This window comes from Danio rerio, chromosome 2 (genome assembly GCF_052040795.2).
Source record: "Danio rerio strain M-AB ecotype USA chromosome 2, GRCz13ab, whole genome shotgun sequence".
Classification (NCBI taxonomy): Eukaryota; Metazoa; Chordata; class Actinopteri; order Cypriniformes; family Danionidae; genus Danio; species Danio rerio.
This window is the reverse complement of record NC_141022.1, coordinates 10,047,845-10,069,876: the sequence shown is the minus strand read 5'-3', so window position 1 is coordinate 10,069,876 and position 22,032 is coordinate 10,047,845. Positions and strand designations below refer to the sequence as shown.

General features: G+C 38.6%; 2 protein-coding genes across 4 annotated transcripts in view; one reads left to right on the top strand and one right to left on the bottom strand.

Moving 5' to 3' along the window:
- The window catches only part of zzz3 (zinc finger, ZZ-type containing 3), a 675,084-nt gene that overhangs the window by 51,813 nt on the left and 601,239 nt on the right, over window positions 1-22,032 (bottom strand). The window lies entirely within an intron of this gene.
- The window catches only part of st6galnac3 (ST6 (alpha-N-acetyl-neuraminyl-2,3-beta-galactosyl-1,3)-N-acetylgalactosaminide alpha-2,6-sialyltransferase 3), a 136,004-nt gene that overhangs the window by 55,019 nt on the left and 58,953 nt on the right, over window positions 1-22,032 (top strand). For all 3 annotated transcript variants that reach the window (XR_015477539.1, XR_015477540.1, NM_212625.2), the window contains 1 exon segment: window positions 2,483-2,677. Coding sequence is in view for 1 of the 3 variants with exons in the window: in NM_212625.2 (NP_997790.1) it covers window positions 2,483-2,677 (195 nt within the window). In the remaining 2 variants the exon portion in view is untranslated.

The window sequence follows — 22,032 nt, the reverse complement described above, 5'->3', positions numbered from 1 at the left end:
GCTTCCTTGCTAATGGGATCTCAAATCTCTCAGGTGCCCGCCACTAAAGTCCCAGGGTCTTTCAGGGGTCTTACCCATGTCCAGTTAAGACCTTTCCTTCCTATTTCAAAAGCTATGACTCAGCCAAAAAAACAATGCTCAACAATATATCTTGCTCACTGTCCACTGAGCTGTCAACTGTAAGTTCAGCTGAAGTTCATAGGTACTCATATTTTTTTAGAAGTCATTACAAATGAGTGTGGGCGCACGTGCAGGTGTGCCTTATCATGAGTTACAGAACAGAACGCAGGTGTCCTTTTGGCCTTGCTTCCATAAATCAACCCTTATAGTGACGTTAATGCTGCTCTTCAAATTTATCTTCTCATCTCTGACTGCATTTACACAGAATTACTTTTATTTACCAAAGCACACAAACCTGAGAATAATGCCACAGGTAATAATACAGGTAATAATACAATAGATAATAATAATAATAATAAAAATACTGAAATCACTCAAATAAGCATATAAATGAGAGTAATACATTCATCAGAAATTCATCAAGACACAATGAATTCCCCAACACTTTCCAGATGGATTTAGATAGGTGAGACAATTGCATTCAATTACAAGTTGTTTTGTGGTATTTATTTGGTGTTTTGTTGATAATATGTGATAATATAATATTTAACTTAAAAATCTGAAATTGCACTTTCTGTTTTTTTTTTTTCAATTAAATTGTCAGATTACATATGTCTTGTGTATTAGGCGTGGTAAACATACTTAACCACGTCCCCCAAACTGTCAGTTTTGACAACAAACAAAAATGGTGAGGATGAGGTGTCTTTTAGGTTTTAATAACTCTTCTAAACAAGCTACGCCCACTCTTTTCTTATTTAATATTCTGTTTTTCTAGGAACTGCGTCACAATACAAAAAAACACAACAAAACAAAAAAAGCAGTTGCAGGTTTCGGTTTATGTGGACTTTAAAATAGCCATCATTACCTTTATCTTACTTCACAGCCCTGCAGAACCAAGAAAATAACAACTCCAAGTCATCAGAATGCAGCAAAATCTGTGAGAGTGCCATGGGCTGGCTTTGGCTCTGGAAAGAGTAGGGCTACAAGTTCTGGCTCTAGGGTGACCTTCATCCACAGAGTGAGTGTCCTTAACGGGCAAAGGCTTTGGCACTGATCTCATAGCTGCTCAGTCTGTAAATCTGCAGGAGGCTAACAGTAACAGTAAGTTGGATCTGAATTTGGCTGGTGGGGTAAAAACCTGTTTGGGCTTGGACTTTGGCTCTGTGGTGGGGTCACATCTGGATGGATGCTCTTTTGAGATGGGAGTTTTCATTTTTTTAAATAAATTATTTTGGGTTCTTGAATTTGATTAGCTGAAAGCCATGCAATATTCTAGTGCAGTGGTTCCCAATCCTCTTGGTCCAGTTGGTACGGGGCTGCACAGGAAACCATTGATTATTTCTTTTTGTTTTATTAGCCAAGGCTGAACTTCTATCTTACTATTTATCTTCTAACTAATTATCTTTTATAAAAAAAAATAAAAAAAAACTTTTATTTTGGAAAACCGGTTATCTCGGTCACTTGAGTACCAGAATATAAACCACAAGCTAACAAAATGAGTAGGAAACAGACGTCTTTAGAAAATTTTCATTGCGAATGGGAGTAGGCCCAGTGAAACACCCAAGAACTGCCAAGGAATGGATTTGCAAATCATTTGTAAACAAATTAGATGAATCCAGCATGTCTGTGTGAGAAAAAGATCAACTGCTGGAGATCGCAAATGATGGCCCTCAGGGGCCGTTCACAAATTTTGTCTTTTTCGCACGCAAGTTCCTTTCCAATGGAGGTGTGCGATTTTGAGAATTTGCCAAATTTGGAACGCTATGCACGCGGCGCAATTCGCTCGCTTGTTCCTGATGCACCCAGGAGTCCTCTGCTTCATACTTTGTATAAAATATACATATTTCAGTAGACTACCTCAGACAAAAACAAAACACCCAAACACTGCAGTGCTTTTTAATTTTCCTTATAAATAAAACTTGCATATAAGCTTGTATTTTATATAAAGCAAATAAGGTCAAGGTGCTCCAGGATTGGCCAGCCCAGTCACAAGATATGAACGTTATTGAGCATTATCGGGGGTAAGATGAAGGAGGAGGCATTGAAAATGCATTCAAGGAACTGGGAATCCTGCTAGAACGCTTTCTTTGTCATTCCAGATGACTTTATTAAAAAGTTATTTGCAGAGATGTGTGGATGCAGTCCTCCAAGCTCATGGGAGTCTAAACGCTATTTTGCAAAACACAGAAATGAAAACAGCTTATATATATATATAATGTATGTATGTATGTATAATTTTAGATGATTATTTGAAGTTCCTTTGAAGGTTTGCACGACCTGTTCAAAGAAAAAATAAGTAATTTTTTATATTTTACAAATTTCAATGATGCCATGTTTTCTGTTCTTCTTTCCCTCCTTACAGAAAAAGTCAGTGATAGTTACCAGCCTTATCGTGGTGGTGTCTCTGTTTTTGGTGGTGATTAACTGTTCGGAGAAACCCTACTTCCTACTGCAGCCTGTATTCGGCCAAAGCTTCAGCAGAAACTGGATGTTCTCTCGTCCACCACACAAAGCCTCCAAACCTCACCACGGCTACCTCAGCGTTCCTAACCAGGAGGTAAGAGCACTTCAAATATTCAGTTTTTTTTTGCTTTTGTTTTACAATTCTGAGCTGCATTTTATTTTTAAGGCTGGAGGAGAAAGCTGTGATTTTCTTTTCTTTTTGGGAAAGCATCACTAGCTATGTTTCCATCCAAGAAGAATTAACTGTATGTGCGAACTGGAATATCGCATAAAAGACGTGCAACGTAAAGCAACATTTCCTTCCAATCAGTCAAAGAGAACAAAATCGTCCCTTCTTGATTAACTGGCAGCAAATATCAAAAGTAAAAATGGAATTTACTGCAATAGGAGAACCTGCATGAATCTTTTCATTATTTAATAAATGATATGCGCCTCAGAAGACAATGCCGACACACAGTGACTGCGCGGTGGCGTTTGAAGACATTAGACGTGGAGCACAGACGCTCTTGACAAATCTGAAGGTTATTAATTATAAAATACACTAATACTGAAATGGTTTCAGCATTTTAGAATGACCAAAACAACATTTTAGATGTTTTACAATGTGCTCAGTCTGCTAGTTTGTCCATTCACACATGTATTATCATAAGTATACTCTAAGACTTCACGCCCATTACCAGAGATGAGTTCCCTGAGACTGTGGGTGCGTCTAATGCCTAGTTCACACTAGAGGATTTTAAGCCTGATTTGAGCCCAATTAGGAAGTTAACGAGCTCGCCGACAGATCGGGCTGTGATCGGGAAGAAATCTGCGGGTGCACTGCGCTCGCCGCTCTTTATGTGTGAACTACTGAACAACGCATCAACGAGGCTCGCTGACGCGTCGCTGACACCTCACAGACGGTAATCCAACATTTAGCATGCTAAATATTCCAGAGCAGTCGGCCGACTCAACCCCACATGTGGTCGATGTAGTGACGAGCTGCAGCCAATGAGAGAGCATATCAGCATGAGCTGAATGCCTGTGTGTTCAGGAGCTCAACAGAAACATCTGTGATTGGTCAGAATGGGCATCAACGCACTCGCTTCATTCTGTGTTAACACAGACATGAGAGTAGACTATAATAACAGTGGAACTAGAATTCTGTAACTATTAGAATTACCATACTGCTCATTCTGACCGTTCTCATATAAAACGCCATATAGTCACAACATATTTACATTTAAAGCTTCTATTGAGATATTAAAATTAAGCTTTGAATGTCTGGCATCATATTTAATGACACCATTACCCTAAAAAAACTTTTTTTGGTAATACAGCCTATAAATATGTAGATAAGATACTAGAACATGTAAAGGTCTTGGCTTTCATTTTCACTTTCAAACAGGAGCTATTTCGCAGCACAGAATATGCTGTTTTGAAAGATATCTGAAGTAAATTGATGTTTTTGCCATCAGAAAGTTTTGTTTATGTTAGCAGGAAGTTGCTAGGCAAAAAAATGCACACATATTTAAAGTCACAGCGAAAAGTATCAGACATGCATGCAGTCATTTTGACCAAAATGGTAATTTAAGGCGAAATGCTCAGTTCTTTACTGTTTTGTAATTAAAAAAAAAAAAAACAATGTCAGAAAGAAATACACTGATAGTTAGAAAACGGCAGAGTTATATTTGTTAGTTTTATTTCAAAGAGTTATACAATTACAAAAATTAAAAACAGATGAGTGATTAATTGACAATTCATTGACGATGTTTTCTCGAAAGCTTGAAAAGCTGTCAGTGATGTAATCAGCACACAAGCAGCCAATAGTGTTCAGCTTTTTCTGACGACTCCTCCCTCAAAATTTCATTGGCTGTGGTTTGGTAGCTTGAATGAGCTGATGGGGAATGAGATGTTGTCAGATCATGTAGTGTGTGACCCCCCTCTTGTGGATCATTCACAGAGTGTTGCGTAGTGTGAACACCACAGAGATTAAAAGACACAAAGTCAAGTCATGTAGTGTGAACGGCACATCGATCTGCCGATGTTTAAAATCCTGTAGTGTGAACTAGGCTTAAATCAGCTCTCTTTTCTGTAGTCAGGGCCATGATGAGGGTGTTAGCCATTTTAAGTGCTGTCTCAATCACAAAATTCTTACAGTGCACTGAAAGGTCTGCTCCCACAATTTACTGTTAAAATCAGGGAGCATTAATGCACACTATGTTCACTTATGGACGTGCTGAAGTGTGAATTGCGATCCATGTGAACCAAATAACCAAACATAACACTAAATGATATGGTTTTTAAAGAGAAACCGTTATCTATTCATATATATCCATAAATGAACACCATATGAACCATAAATGGTTGAAATGTTGCCGGTATGTGAAACTAAATTAATTGTCTATAATGTACCAAGTGTGCCGCAAGCCTACGTTTGAGTGAAGGTTTCGGCCGTTAGATCGCCCCCTGGGGGCTGGCTGCAGTACAAGTCATAAAGCCCGCCTCCTCCGTGTTAATGAAGGAGACTTGAACCCAAATAAAAAAAAATATTACACTTGCAATAAAATGTCCCAAAAGATAGTTCTGGTCGATTAAGGCACTGGTTATTGTGCTGAAATAGGTGCAGATCTTCATTTTTGTAAACAGTTTGTTTTTAGCAGTAATTTAATGCTGGGCGTGTCATCGTGATTGACAGCTGTGATTGACAGTTTCTCAAAGCGCGGCGTCTGAGCTTCGGCAGGAGACTGAAGTAGACTGAAATGTTATTATTCGATTTCTGTGTTATTTTACCATGACAAAATGAGTTCAGCAGTAAACTATAGTTTCTGACATACATGATCCTGGTGGAACACTGTTTATTCGCTAAGTTCAGGGCTTTTTTCGGGCTTTATTAGTTTGCTGATACACGCCTAGCCACCCAGATAGCAAAACACAGTTCTGGCTAGATTCTCGCCTGCCGGAGACTTATCTCTTAGAGCTCAGACTGACTAATGTTACCTCTGCTGGACCTACTCTGGATGCCTGGACTCACTACCCAATTCCAGCCCGAGTCAATCGAGCCAGATGCGGCGGCCGAGCGAGCAGGCGAGCCGGAATCAGCCCGCGACGCCGCGAGTAAGTTATGCGCTGCGGCCTGGAGCTGGCGCGATTGAATATATAAAACCCTCATATTTGTTAACGTTATTACATCCATTTGTGTTGATATGACAGCAAACGCATGCTGAGAAGGGGGGCGTAGTTGATTTTACATAAAGCGTTTGGTTGGAAGCTCGACTCCGCTCATTTTCGCGGCTCCTCCTCTGGCTCCATCAGACAATCCTTCTGCGCATGTCTGGCTCCAATTTCAGCAGTCTTTTGCGACAGTTTGTGCCCGTCAAGCAGGCGTTTTGCCCTCAAGGCGTTCAATGGGAAAAAGGGCTGTCGCGTCGTCCATATTTTTTACAGTCATTGTAATGTACTTTTAAAAATGTAAATTTATTTAGGAAAATTACATGTTGTCATTCATAAATTACAGTTTTGTTGTTGTACATTAAGGATGTTCTCGTTTCACTCTCCGTGACCCAATGTCTAGTGAACCACGCTCATCAATGCTCTTAACAGTGCCCTGATTTTACCCGCTTCAAATGTTATTACTTGATTGAATGGGCATTATCAGTAGTTTTCAGCTTATAGATATGGGCTAGCAGGGGCCTTCTGTGCCCACTGGTAGGCTCAGGAGGCTGTTATCATCCAATCACATGGTTAATCAACAATACTAATAGAGAAGACTCCAGATCTGTTTACAGTAACAGTTGGGTTTACGGTTGAAGTAGGGGTAGACGTTAATAAAATAAAATTAATGGGAAATTTAATAAATAATATAAATAATTCTCATTAACTTCCTGCCACGGTATGTGATCTACAGCTGATAAATAATGTGGATGGATGATAACAGCCTTTTGAGCTTACCAGTAGGAGCAGAAGGCCACTACTGGTCCATATCAATCAGCTGATAACAACTGATAACGCCCATTCAAGCGAGGGATAACATCCAAATCGGCTGCGAATTCAAGTGCACTACTGATCAGGAGACGCAGTGGTGCAGTAGGTAGTGCGGTCGCCTCACAGCAAGAAGGTCGCTGGTTCGAGCCTCAGCTGGGTCAGTTGGCATTTCTGTGTGGAGTTGCATGTTCTCCCTGCGTTCGTGTGGGTTTCTTCTAGGTGCTCCAGTTTCCCCTACAGTCCAAAGGCATGCTGTACAGGTGAATTGGGTAAGCTATGTGGTCTGTAGTGTATGAGTATGAATGGGTGTGGGTGGGTGTTTCCCGGAGATGGGTTGCGGCTGAAAGGGCATCTGCTGTGTAAAAACGTGCTGGATAAGTTGGCAGTTCATTCCGCTGTGGCAACCCTGGCCTAATAAAGAGACTAAGCCGAAAAGAAAATGAAGGAATGAATGAACCTACTAATCAATGAACTATAACGCCAATTGAGACTCACTAGGTCTTCTCAACAACAGTGTGGAAATGCAGTTTGTTAGGTACTATGCTGATGGGTATCCTGCTTTCTCATCATCTTTTCCTCCAATACTCCTGGAGTAACAATCTATAGATAGTTAGTTGTTGATCTCAAGTTTATTCATTTAAAGAGGGATACTAGTGCTGGAGCCCATTAATTAAGTGTAATTGTTAAGTAAGTGTTATACTAAATCCTGGAACATATTAAGCATGATGGGGCATGATCCTTGAATCAAAATATCTTACTGTACATTACTATATTATGTACAGAATTTAACTTAAGTGCCAGAAATTGAAACAAAGCTTCACTTTGGCATGCCTTAGATTCGCCTACAAACCTTCTGCAGGACTGCAATCTGCCTAAAAACAGCCTAAAACTTGGTTTATTTATACATTTATATGCATGTGCTTCAGATTCCAGACATGCTGGGATGGTATCGACATGACACAGCTTTTCTTCCCCATTTTAGAGACATTTTAGAATGTCTGTTATTTGTAGCAGGTCTAAAAAGCTGGCTTTCAGTTAGGAAAAAATTATATATTTTACACTACTATGTTGCTACATGTTTTACCCCTTTTCACTAAAGGACTGAAATGTAAAAACATGAACATTAACCATTACTTAATTTTAAAAAGTAGAATTTTATTGTCATCTTTTTATTACGTTTTTTATTTCTTTTATTTTTATATACACTCACCAGTCACTTTATTAGGTACACCTGTCCAACTGCTCGTTAACACAAATTTTGAATCAGCCAATGACATGGCAGCAACTCAATGCATTTTGGCATGTAGGCTGTTTCTCAATATGCGTTCTTCAGTGGTCTTGCGTTCTCATGTTCTCGTGCAACGTCATCATCAGCTGCCTAAGTTCAGTTCCAATACTCAAGACCGCAAGTACGGAGGATGCGTGAAACTTCCCGGATGTGTTTTTGATATCGAGGACGCACCGATGCAGAATTGAGCACCGAACTCGCTCTGAAAGTCCCAGAAGTCATTGCGACTGGAGGTGGGAAGCGCAGCCTTTTATTTAGATTTATTATTAAAGTTCAGAGATATAACTTATTTACCTCAGGAATTTCCCTGAATGAAACTGTGAAAGTAAATATTACCATAAACATCTTAATAAAGGAATAAACACATTAAGGGTGTTTGTATTTGCTGAAATTTGTATTACAATCTGTTTTATTTATATTGTGCAGAGTGTATTGATAATGTCTTTAATGTGCAAAGTATACAGTTTGAAAAGGGGAAAAACAATAAATCATTGTAATAATGCTGGAATGTTTAAATAATTTACCATTTAAAACCTGTGAAGGTCATGTGACCATCAGGAAGAACACAGCATCTCATTTCTCAAAGGACAAGTCTTCTGCCCTCGCGGTCTCCTGACTTCGTTTTTTCCAAGGAAACATGGCAATATCGGTCTCCATAAGAACGCAAGTCTGTTCTCTGCATTCTTGGAATGGAGAAACAGCCGTAGACATGGTCAAGACGATCTGCTACAGGTCAAACCAAGCATGAGAATGAGGAAGAAAGGGGATTTAAGTTACTTTGAACATGGCATATTTGTTGTGGCCAAATGGGCTGGTCTGAGTATTTCAGAAACTGCTGATCTACTGGGATTTTCACACACAATCATCTCAATGGTTTACAGAGAATGGTCCGAAAAAGAGAAAAAATCCTGTGAGCAGCAGTTTTTTTGGGCGCAAATGCCTTGTCATGCCAGAGGTCAGAGGAGAATGGCCAGACTGGTTCAAGCTGATAGAAAGGCAACCGTAGCTTAAGTAACCTCTTGTTGCAACTGAGGTACTGTATACAGAAGAGCATCTTTGAATGCACAACACATCAAACCATGAGGCAGATGGGCTACAGCAGCAGAAGACCACTCCGGGTGCCACTCGTGTGAGCTTAGAACGGGAAACTAAGGCTAAAATTCACTCGGGCTCACAAAAATTGGACAATAGAATATTGGAAAAATGTTGCCTGGTCTGATGAGTCTCGATTTTTGCTACAACATTCGGATGGTACACTGAAAAAAGTGTTGCATGCAAAACTGTTGCAAACAAATTATTTGTTGAATTTAAACAAATTAAGTTTAATAATGTTTAACTTAATTTGTTTGTTTAAATTCAACACAAATAAATTGTTTACAACCACTTAACGTAAAAAAAAAAATTGTAAATCCAAGGAATCATCTCTGAATAATTTTTTTCAATGAAGGGTCAGAATTTGGAATCAAAAACATGAAAGCATGGATCCATCCTGCCTTGTATCAACTGTTCAGGCTAGTGGTGGTGGTGTGAGGAAATTTTCTTGGCACACTTTGGGCCCATTTGTACCAATCGAGCATTGTGTCAACGCAGCAGCCTACCTGAGTATTGTTGCTGACCATGTCCATTCCTTTATGACCACAGTGTACCCGTCTTCTGATGGCTACTTCCAGCAGGATAATGTGCCATGTCATAAAGCACGAATCATCTCAGACTGGTTTCTTAAACATGACAATGAATACTCAAATGGCCTCCACAGTCACCAGAGCCTAGTCCAATAGAGCACCTTTGGGATGTGGGGGAACGGAAGAGTCACATAATGGATGTGCAGCCAACAAATCTGCAGCAACTGTGTGATGCTATCACGTTAATATGGACCAAAATATCTGAGGAATATATCCAGTACCTTGTTGAATCTATGCCATGAATGATTAAGGGAGTGCTGAAGGCAAAAGAGGCTCCAACCCAGTACTAGTAAGGTATACCTAATGAAGTGCCCAGTGTGTGGATAAATAGTATATTTTGAGCACTTTTAGAAATATAAGTACAGAAGTACCACTTGTGTACTATTTGGGTAATTTTGGTATGTATCTTTAGGGTAGCATTGTGGACCTGTGTGGTACAAAAGTGAATATTTTAAAAACAAATGTACTTCCATGGTGACATCAAAAATTGCATCCAAATGGAACCAGCACCAAAAGTTGTAGGTGGTGATTAAAATACCCTTGAAAACGCCTTTAAAATCTCCATTGAATAAAAGTTTTCAAATGTTAAAAACATTGTTTTTGTGTCACTGAGGCTAATGAGTTTGTTGTTAAGGCTGAAATCTACTAGCATAAATATTAATGAGGTTATTAATAATAGCTTTAGCCTATTTTGCCTTAAGATGTTGTCAGGGATGTGGGGATGATGAAAGAATATGCAGCCCAAATGCCTAAGTGAGGTTTTAGCAAGTTGTTTCTGTTATATTCAAGGTCGTTAGACAGTCTTTCCCACACACAGATGAGTCTTTGACTCATGATTGCCAAGTTTATGCAGCTCAAGTGATTTATTACCATAATTAGTGGAGAGAGGTTCGCTTGTGCTCCTACTTACAATGAAACAAAGATAATTACCAAAGAAATTAAAGAGAAAAAAGTTAATTGAATGTATTGCTCCAATCTGACATCTTAAAAGCATCTAGCTATTTGAATGTAATTTAGTGAAGTTGAAATGAGTCAGGAGGGTTAGACTTATTTTGTTCATTGTGATTTCATCCTTCTGTATGCACAAATGCAGGGGTCATATGTGGAAGGTCTAACTAATCCCATTTTGAATACTTTTTCAAGGTTAAAAATTGCTATTTCAACAGTCATGCCTTATTGAAAGACCTTTTAGTTGCCAGGCAGCCTCTCTAACCTCCAAATTATTAAGGTTTAATCAATGATTAAAAGTTGTCATCAACCACATTGTTTTGCACAAAAATAAATAATGAATTCAAAACTAATGTGTTGCAGACTTTTATTTTAAAAGTACTGATATATGAACAAAAGTGCAATAACTGTTGTATTGCTAATGCTTTTAACTAATAAGGGCTTTTTTTGCAGCAGTATTTCCTTTAAATGTTAAAAATGTATCAAAACATTTAGGTAGTTCAATTAAATATGAAACCAAAGCTGTTTGCCACTGCCAGGGCATTGATTAAGTGATCATGAAGTCAGTAGAAGTGTGATGTCACGCTAAAATGTCATTTGAAACACCCTTCAAACTAAAATCATGGTGGAATACCTTGTGTGTCCACTTTGCAGGGCACTTACGCTCAAAGTAAAATGAACATCAGAAGTGATAAGAGAAACATCTTAAATTTACAGCATGGAAGAGCACAAGGACTGTAATTGAGAAACAGTGATTTACAGTAGGTGTTTCTTCAGACGCTGTGTACTCGGTGATAAGGAAATTCAGCTTTGCAGTGGTTACTGATAACTTTGGTTTTATCAAATCCATCGTATTCGAGATTTAATAAGAAAACAACCTTATCCATTTTTTGGCATTATCTATGATTTGCCTGTTTGTGTATTCAGAACCAGTGAGCAACAGAATATAAAAATAATAATAACATTAAAATTGCTTTTATTCTCAGTAAAGTGAATGCTTGCATTATTTAATGAATGAATGTGATAATAATCTGTTAAAGGAAGAGTTTAAATGAATTTACCCATAATTTAGCCTCAAGATATTCTTAATGTAAATAACTTTTGCTGTCAGATAAACACAGCAGTTTTCATTTTTATCCTGACTTTTTCATTCTGTGTAATAGTAAGACAGTGGCTTTTATTTTGAAGCTTCCAACACGGCATACATTTGTTGTCAATCTAATCCATATGCAGGGAGTTAATGCATATCTTATGAAGGAGATTGATGTGTTTTTGTAACAAAAATATTTCAAATTTGTAAATTATGATCTCTAACTACTGACTTCTGCTGGCTTCCAAATGCATGTTATGCACAACTGACTTATACAACATACGGCAGATTTACTATTTGAAAGTTTTTCAATCATGCTTCAACATGTGCCTGTTATATTTTTCAAAGCATGATTTCAAGTTAATTTCTTAAGTTTCTTCCATTCACTATAAAGACTCCCTCACCTGATTACTAGACTCCATTTCCCATAGTAGTGTACCTGATACTGATTACTCTACCACATGTTTCTCATTACATGGACTATTTACAGTATGCTGCTATGTCATTGCAATGTATTGTTTTGCCCTGACTGAAAATTCTGAAATTTTACTGCATGTGGTTGCTTTTTTTGACAGTTTTACCTGTTTTGTGAACCTTTGATAGACATCAGCTCTGCTGATACGTTGCTACAGATAGCTTTGCTAGGCTTTAAACACAAATCATGCTTCATGATTTCAAAAAATGCTTAAAAATCAGCAATTATTGATCTCACATTTGAGGTCCCTGAGGAGTATATAAAGATTTTGTAAAACATCCAATTTTACCACCACTACAGTCATGTACAACCACTCTCCACAGCTCATTTCGCTTTATAGGTGGACCACCCTCCAAGTGTAAGGGTTTCCAATATCAGTGTACTCTATTTGTCGACCAACAACATTCCCTGTATCCCACAGTGTAAAGTAGAATCTCATTTGTGTGCAAATTTCTCACCAGAAAGCCTTTAGACTAGTTTAAAGCAGTGTGAAACAAAACCAGTTCCACTTTTTAGAAATACATTTTTACAATATTGATATGATTGATATTAATATGACATTCAAACATGAAGTACATGATGAGAATGCCAGGAAGAATCTGCTTTCATTATAACTTGGCCAAAACTTTGCAGCTGAATATGCCCTCCGCTTTTACATGGTTAATGGTCAAACAAGATGGGTAGAAGACGTACTAAAACTTCTGCACCATAAATGACTATGTCAAGAGCAACATGTTGAGTTGGTATGTCACTACGAACAAAAACCAAACAAAGCAGGTTTATCAGTCTGGCCATCCACATCGACAATCTCATCTTCCTGATTATCTTACAATCTCAATTCCAGATGCCAGATTTCCTACTGCATCAGCCAGACTGAATCCAGACAGATTGGCAGAACATAGATAACCTTTTTTCCTCTATTGTAGTCAAGCAGGACAACGGAAAGCCAATTGTTATCTCAGAACCCAGAAGCACAGCATTCCACCTGTGATTTTCACAACTTTAACTCAAAGTGCAGAAGTACCTAGCATAATAACCCTCTTGCAGACTAATCCAACAACCACAGACAATCTAGAACAAGGGTGTCAAACTCAATTCCTGAAGGGCCGAAGCCCTGCACAGTTTAGTTCCAACCCTGCTCCAACACACTTACCTGTAGGTTTCAAACAAGCCTGAAGGACTCAATTAGTTTGATCAGGTGTGTTTAATTAGGGTTGGGACTAAACTGTGCAGAGCTGCGGCCCTTTTGGAACTGAGTTTGACACCTGTGATCTAGAAGCTTCTAATATGACTAGTAAGATCGTATTTAACTGGATTAGGTGTATTTAATTGAAGTGGGAGATTAACTGTTCAGGGCACTATACATCCACACAGCCATATCACTCTGCAGCCCAGGACTGGTTACTCACTGAAGCTAAGCAGGGCTGAGCCTGGTCATTACCTGGATGGTTGCCCATATGGAAAAAACTAGATTGCCATTTGAAGTGATGTTAGTGAGGCCAGTCCTAATGCCCCAGTAAAGTTAATGGGACACTATACTGTCGGTGAGCACTGACTTTTGGATGAGATGTTAAACCGAGGTGTTCACTCTCTAAAATCCCATGGCATTTCATGTAAAGAATAGGGGTGTAACCCTGGTGTCCTGGCCAAATTCCCTCTATTGGCTCTTACCGATTATAGCCTCCCCATCATCCCCATCCACCATATTGGCTCCATTACTTTCTCTCAAATCCACCTATAGCTGGTGTGTGGTGAACACACTGGTGCTGTTGTCCTGTGGATGCTGCACATTGGTGGTGGTGTAGAGAGACCCCCCTCATGATTGTGAAGCACTTTGGGTGTATGGCCATACACAATTTATGCACTATATAAATACACATTACATACTACATTGTATTACGTTACATAGCATCCAGGGCCAAGTTTGGACACCCCTGTACTAGAGTCTGGAGCAGCAGTAAACTTTACGGAGCAGATTCACAATTTGTCAGACTTCATAATATATCTTAAAACCTTTAAAAATCTTTTCTGGCAGTAGTGAAACTAAATGTCTAGTTCAACATTCCACACAGCCAATAACTTTTGAGTAATCAAACTCAATCTGGAGCTCTTCAAACAGAATACACTCTCTTCTACATGATAAAATCTGACTACTTTCCCATAATTCTTGGACTGCTTTGGTTGGAACTTTATAATGCACAAGTCTCCTACGTTATCGTCTACATCAGGGGTGTCCAAACTTGGTCCTGGAGGGCCGGCATCCAGCAGATTTTAGCTCCAACTTGCTTTAACACACCTGCAAGGATGTTTCTAGAATGCCTAGTAAGAGCTTGATTAGCTAGCCCATGTATGTCTGCTTGAGGTTGGAGCTAAACTTTACAGGACACCGGCCCTCCAGGACCGAGTCTGGACATCCCTGGTCTACATTGATGACAATTGTTATTTGCTCCTTTTCCACGTGACATGTACGAGAACTTCTCCAATTACTGATTGAGAATCAGATACATGACCAAGCAAAATAAAGTATTAGTTCCATCAGTGAAGAAAGTGCTTGAATACTCCCGCTGTGAAAGCTTCCATAATTGTTAGATTTTTTTCAAGAGTTGAGATCTTGGTTTGACACATCATCTACCAACACCATCTATGGAAAACATTCATTGTTGAAATTAGGGAATTGGGGCAATTCTTCTACCCATGACTCTACAACTCTTGCAAACTCATTTGAACAGAACTTTAATGTGTGAAACCACATACTTAAAAGACAAGGCCTGGAAGCATTGGCTTAGAATAAGTAAAACTTCCATTGCTGGTTCTCCCCGACCATAAACATCTTGAATATCGGTGCTCAGGCAAAATACTCAACACAAGACTTTTTTTTATTATACATTTTTAAAAAATAAACATATGTTTCTATGTTTCTATTTTTCAGTCACTTAATGCCCAGGCTCAAAGAGAACAAAACAAATGCCCTTTTATGCCTGTATGAGCACAATTTCTACCATTCTCTGATGAGCATATGATGCAAGGTTTAGTGAGGTGTAATGACTGAGGTTACAGACAATATGACTACATTGCTCAAGCTGTTTTATATCGAAGTTGACATTTTGCTGCACCATGTTGGTGTTTCATAACATCTAATATTTTACAAGGTAAGTCGTTAGCCCAATGCTTAACCCCCAACCTTGAGGACCAGGACATACAGTACGAACAATTTAGCTTACCCAATTCACCTATGGTGCATGTCTTTGGACTTGTGGGGGAAATCGGAGCACCCCGAGGAAACCCACGCAAACACGGGGAGAGCAAGCAAACTCCACACAGAAATTTCAGCTGACCCAGCAACCTTCTTGCTATAAAACGACAGCACTGCGCCACTGTGATGCCCTCACCTGATAATTTTTTTGTACTAAATCCCTCAACAAAAAGTTGATGCAAATAGACATCTGACAGATTTGCCCACCTTGGGATTGCTACTAGCCTATATTATCTGGTGGCCATTGATACTTCACAAATACCTCTGTCTACAGTTAAACTGTCCTACCTGCAGCATGCACAGAGACAACCACCAGCTATTTTATTTCCAGAAAATACCCATCCCTCACCACCCAACCATGTTTCAATTGTTATGTTGTCAGTTTTTGATTTCTGCTTGTTTGACTATGTTTCATCTATAAGCTATATATGGATCCCAACTCTGCTGACTCTTCTCTTCAGTTTTGCCCGACTTTTAATACATAAGATTAGGTAATAGTAATAATAAAAATTTATAATAATTCCTTACATTTATATAGTGCTTTTCTAGATACTCATATCGCTTTATACATTGGGGGAATCTCATCATCCATTGCCAGTGTGCAGTATCCTCCTGGATGATGCGACGGCAGTAATATAGCGCCAGACCGCACACCAAACACCAGCTGATTGGTGGAGAGGAGATGTGATGAAGCCAATTATGATATGGGGATGGTTAGGAGGCCATGATGGACAGAGGCCAGTGGGCAGATTTGGCCAGGATGCCAGGGTTAAACCCCTGCTCTTGCTCCTGGGATTTTTAACGACCACTAAGTCAGGATCTTGGTTTAACATCTCATCTGAAAGATGATGGCCACCGAGCAGTATAGAATCCCCTTCACTATACTCAGGCATTAGGACCCCAAAAACCGCAGGTTGAGCGCCCCCTGCACCACTTCCGGCAGCAACCAAGCTATCCTATGTGGTCTCCCAACCAGGTACTGACCCTGCTTGGCTTCCATGTGGGTAGTTGCAGAAAACTAGCTCCCGGTACATTTAAAGTAAGTTTAAAATGAGGACTTAATACATTTACCGAGTAATATTTTATCATCATATCCACATGTTTTATACTTCTTTGATTACAAAGCTAGAGCAGCTCACTTTGTAGAGCAAAGAGTCCATAGAGAATCTAAGAGGTATTGTCAAGAGGAAGATAAGAAACATCCGACCAAACAATTCAAATGAGCTGAAGGCCACTAACAAAGCAACCTGGGCTTTAATAATGCCTCAGCAATACCACAGGCTGATTGCCTTAATGCTTCGCAGCATTGAAGCAGTTATTCCCTGACCATGTATTGTGCATAATTGAACATACTTTGGACATCTTGAAAATTTCTGTTGTGTTAATCTATGACTGATCCTTGTGAAAATGTTCACATTTCGTTTAGATACTTCATTTTTTAATAAGAGAGTTAGCTTTTTTCTTATATAACTTTGGTCTGGAAACATATGAAAAACATATGAAAAAGGGATGTACCAGTATCAGATATCGGGTCAATAATTGGTTAAAATACTCATACTTGTACATGAAATGCCAATATCACTCACCAATAACACTCAACATTTTATTTCGTAGATGGGATTTGTTGTCCTACCTGACTTCAATGACTTAATGTATTAATGTATTTCATATTAATGGCTTAGTTCTTATAAGCAAGCCATTTATAAAATACATTGTTAACAAGTGTGTAGGTTACTGAAGAATATACCAATTTGCAATTTGATCCTTGCATAATAATTAGAGCGAAACAAGCTAGTGCTAATTTTATTTATATACGATAAATATAAAAAATAAAGAAATTTTAAGTAATGGAACATTACATGTAAAAAAATTCTATATTATATAGACGACTACAGGCTAAGTGAAAGCACGCTTATCAGAGCTGAACATCACTGTGGTTGCCCGTTTCTGTTAACGACAGACGACACAATCCCAATAAACACTTGATGATTGCTGTCAACTATTATCTACATTATTTAAGGGCATTGATAGGATCTGTTGCTGTCAAACTGTCAAATTCATTCATTAATTTTCTTGTCGGCTTAGTCACTTTATTTATCGGGGGTCGCCACAGCGGAATGAACCGCCACCTTATCCAGCAAGTTTCCACGCAGCGGATACCCTTCCAGCTGAAATCCATCTTTGGGAAACATTCACACACACATTCACACACACACTACGGACAATTTAGCCTACCCAATTCACCTGTACCGCATGTCTTTGGACTGTGGGGGAAACCGGAGCACCCAGTGGAAACCCACGCGAAGGCAGGGAAAACATGCAAACTCCACACAGAAATGCCAACTGAGCCGAGGTTCGAACCAGCAACCCAGCGTTGTGAGGCAACAGCTGTGAGGCAACAGCGCTACCTACTGCGCCACTGCCTCGCCCTTGTCAAACTTGTGTTTCCTTTTTTAATATTTAGTCTACATTTTCTTTGAAATCTGTAATATCACGATTATCCCTTATTACCAGTAAAATAGCCAGCCTTTGGATTTAATGTATTTCAAATGAGTATTTTCCTGCCAGTTTGACACATGCAAACTAAATTGTGGCCAATTTTACTTATTAAACACACCTTCGCCTTAACTTGACACAAGGGAGATAGAGAAAATGAAGGCTCATCAGCACTGAGGAAAAATCAAATGCTTAAGACATATGACTTAAAATTATGACTTATATTACGAATACAGCAAATAGTTCTATGACGCAAGTTTGTTACACAACAACTTACAGTGGCGCATTAATTAAATCCTTACTTAAATTCATACACCCACAAAGATGTGTAAGACAGGCGTAAAAAAAAACAAAAAACACTTTATATATTTTCTTTGGAAATAAATTAATATCTTAATTTTAAGTGAAGTTTATTTATAAACTAATTTAGAGAGGATCACGTGCTTATGATTGCTAGTGGCTGGATCCGCATTATCTAATTCTCAATGCACCAATCAAACGACTCCTAAGCTACTACAAATATCCTGGGTTACATACCACCGATATCTTCGTTTGGAAGAATCCCTCCATCCACCCCTGCTCCTCCTTCTTCCTAGATGGATGACAGTGCTTAGCACTGTTGCCTCACAGCAAGAACGTCTCTAGTTCCAGGCTTTAGCAAACCAGTAGACGTTTCTGTGCGGAGTTTGCACTTTCTCCCCGTGCTCATTTGGATTTCCCCCGTGTTACCTGATTTCCATGCAACTTAAGTTAATTGACTAATCCAAATCAGCACCATACACATGCTCCTAGTAAGTAGTTATCTCTTAAGAGCAATCACTATCTGTTCATTAGTTACTACAGCAGGGGAGTTCTCGAGATCTACCTGAGCTCAAACTCCCCTCTTGCCTTGCAACGGGAGGGAGCCCCGGGCTCGAGGATCTTATGAGCTCAGGGCTCTCTCCCGGAAAAGCATGCCAAACAAGCTTATAATTAATCATCAGCTAAGTGTGAACTCTTTAATGTATGTTTTATTGGTCAGTTATCTACAAAATAAACAATAACAATGAGTAACAGAGGTGAAGTGCTTCAAAATAAGTCCGCTATATATGCTTCGGCTTAAATAAAATAATAATATAAATATAATTAAAGTGAAATATTCATCGTTTCAGAGAAGCTTATATTAAACAGTTTTTTACTGTTAATGAAAAAAAATCATTCATTGGACCTCAGAAGAATGAACTCGGTCGGAAAGACAAGAAAACTCTGAAACATTGTGGGATGATCAACACACATTTGATCATGTAATATATGTGAAGTCGTGGATGAGTGTCAGCGCAAGGATAACTTGTTCTTTAAATGTCCCTGCTTAATCGACAGGGCTGTCAACAAGTTGTATATATTCTTGGCTTGGAATAACCTTCTGTTAAAAATTTTAAAACCTTCTTTCAAATTAATTGCACTTTCATTGAAACCAAATCTAAAAAGTTTAAAGTTCCTATACTCGGTATCGCATGTACACAAATTAAAATACTTGTACTTGTATTAGTTTGTCAAAAAAGTGGTATCGGTTCATCCAATTATTTCTATTTTTATATTAAATATTTTTGTGACCTTCCCACTTCTCAAACCAAAGTTACACCCTTGTGTGAATGAATCTGTGCTATTAGAAGAGCACTCTTTAAGCATCACACTTTGTCCAAATATATATTATATATATACTAGGGATGTAACAGTCTACTTGCACTACATTTTTAGGCAAGTAATGGTACTTTTACGTGAGTATGATTTTTGCAAAAAAAAATGTCTTTTCATTTTTATTGTAAATACCGTCATACCGCAATAGCAATTCTTTTCAATATTACCGTAGTCGCATGACTCGGTAAAACTATAGGTCTTCTGAGAAAATTTGCTCAGGCGAATGAAGCGAATGGGAAGTAGCGGAAACTACAATTCCCATCAGCCCAGGCTTGGCCATCATCCTTTGCGGTCTGTTGTCGCTACAGATCCAGTAATGCGGAAATGGAGTGTGCTGCTAGTAGCGGGGATGAAAAAGAGCTGGAAATGATCGAACCTAAAGCGGGTTTTAAATCAGATGTGTGGAAGCATTTCGGTTTCTCTTTAAAAAGATACGAGAAAGGAGAAAAGGTGACAGACAAAAAAAAACTGGTATGCAGGCACTGCCAGACTGTGGTGAAATACAAGTTGGGGAATACGACTAAAAACAGTCATGGGGACTGCAGAATACAGCACACTGTTCAGATTGATGCAGACATTGATTTGTACCGCAAAGAGACCTCTATCTCAGACATGGCTTGTCCTCTCAAGTGGGGAAAAGACAATGCACAACATTTCCCACTGCTGTCAACCTGGGCCAAGTCATATCTCTGTCCCAGAAACCTCAGTCCCAAATGAAAGGGTTTTTTTTCTGTTGCAAGGGACATGCCCAGAGATCCCAGCTTTTACCAGATTATAGTTATATGATAATTTTCCTTAAAACCCATCTCTATCTAAGTGAGTGAGTGATTAAATGTTGAATGTGATGAGTTTTCAACAATACTAAATTAAAACTTAATTTTTTTACATGGTTTAATAATTTTTTGTTATTAAAATTGAAAAATTAAAGTTCCTGTTTCAAAGCTTACAGATAGATGGCTAATTTGTATGTCATTGATATGTTCAGTGCTAAGGTAAATAAATACTTTTGGCACTTTTTTTGGAGTCTTTTCATTAGTTTTGTTTTTCCTATAAAACCGTACCGTGCCATTCATACCGAGGTATTACCGTACCGTGACATTCTGATACCGTTACATCCCTAATATATACTGTATATATACTAGCATATGAAACCCGTTTTGTTCACAGGACTGTGGTTTAGGGTAATAAATTGAAGTTGCGGATGAAGCATTTTTATTTTTTATTTTTCTCTTCAGCTGTAATGAATAACTAGCATTCTCTTGGTTTTAAGAACAAGTGGTGCATTATTCACTTTCTTTCACGGGTTCCACAATAGTATCACCGGTGAACATTACCATATTTTAATACATTCATCCACACAGCTGCCCTGAGCCCAAACATATCAATTTGCATTTCAAGCAACTTTCTAGCCCTCAGAAACACACATGAATCACAAGTAACTGAACTGGCTCAACAGGGACCCAGTCCACAATGGGCCATCAGCCACGTAAACAACACCATCAGTGTTCTAAAAGCCAGCAAGATTCAGAGCTTTTTTATTTTCATAAAGCCACAATAAAAAAATGTCCAGCATCAATATGTCCCTTTCCGTATTGCAGCTAACATAAGGCCAAGTGTAATCAACTTTTGTATTGTGTTTTCCATTATTCATTCTGGGTGTCCCATGAGGTCATAAAGGTTAAGGTTGTGGCTTTTCGATTAGGTGACATGTCAGGATTTAGGCAGGTTGCTGTGTAAGCTGTCAGTAAGTTAAAAACGATCATTCTCACATGTTCTTGTGTGCTTTCCATGTGGATTATGGACTTGCTTTGAGAAAACCAAAGTCAAAACGGATGTATAAAAATAGGCATTGAACATTATTTCATCTTAGTAGATGTATTCTTGATCAGTATAATCACTTTGACTTTAATGATCTTATAAATGCAAAGCTTCCTCAAAGAAAACAGTTACAGCTGCGAGTTTTAGACAAGTTAATGGAAAAGGTTTGAGCTATGAATAAGGTATTGTGTGTCGTCTTAGTACTCATGGCACTTATTATGACAAGGTTGTTTTAAAAATAAGTTTATTATTTTATATTTCAATACTGTGTACAAGTTCATTCTTGAACTCCTCTGATTTAATTTAAGATTAATTTTGTAAGATGGCGGCAGCTATGTTTATATGAAACAAGAGTGTGAATCTGCAGTACAGGAAAATGTGGTATGTTATTTTTCAGGGCTACAATTAATTTGTGGAGTTGTCAGCTCTATGGAATAAACATGTACCAGCTTGTCTGAGGACTATAAAGACTATCTAGAGGGAATACCAATTTATTTCCCACAAATCTATTTTTCTTTTTAATCTTTTTTTGGCCAAATATATCGGCATACACACAAAACCACTGAAACGTACCAAATATTATGCAGTTACATGCCTGTCCAGTATATGGTGCAAACAGTCCTTAGGGATGACAGTCCTTAGGGATGCAGTGACACGCAGTCAGATATTTCGCCGAACAGATCCGCCACTTTTGGCGCTCATAAACAACCATAAAGCCCTCGTGCTGCAGGAATAAGTAGGTCTGCTGAAGGCGTGCAG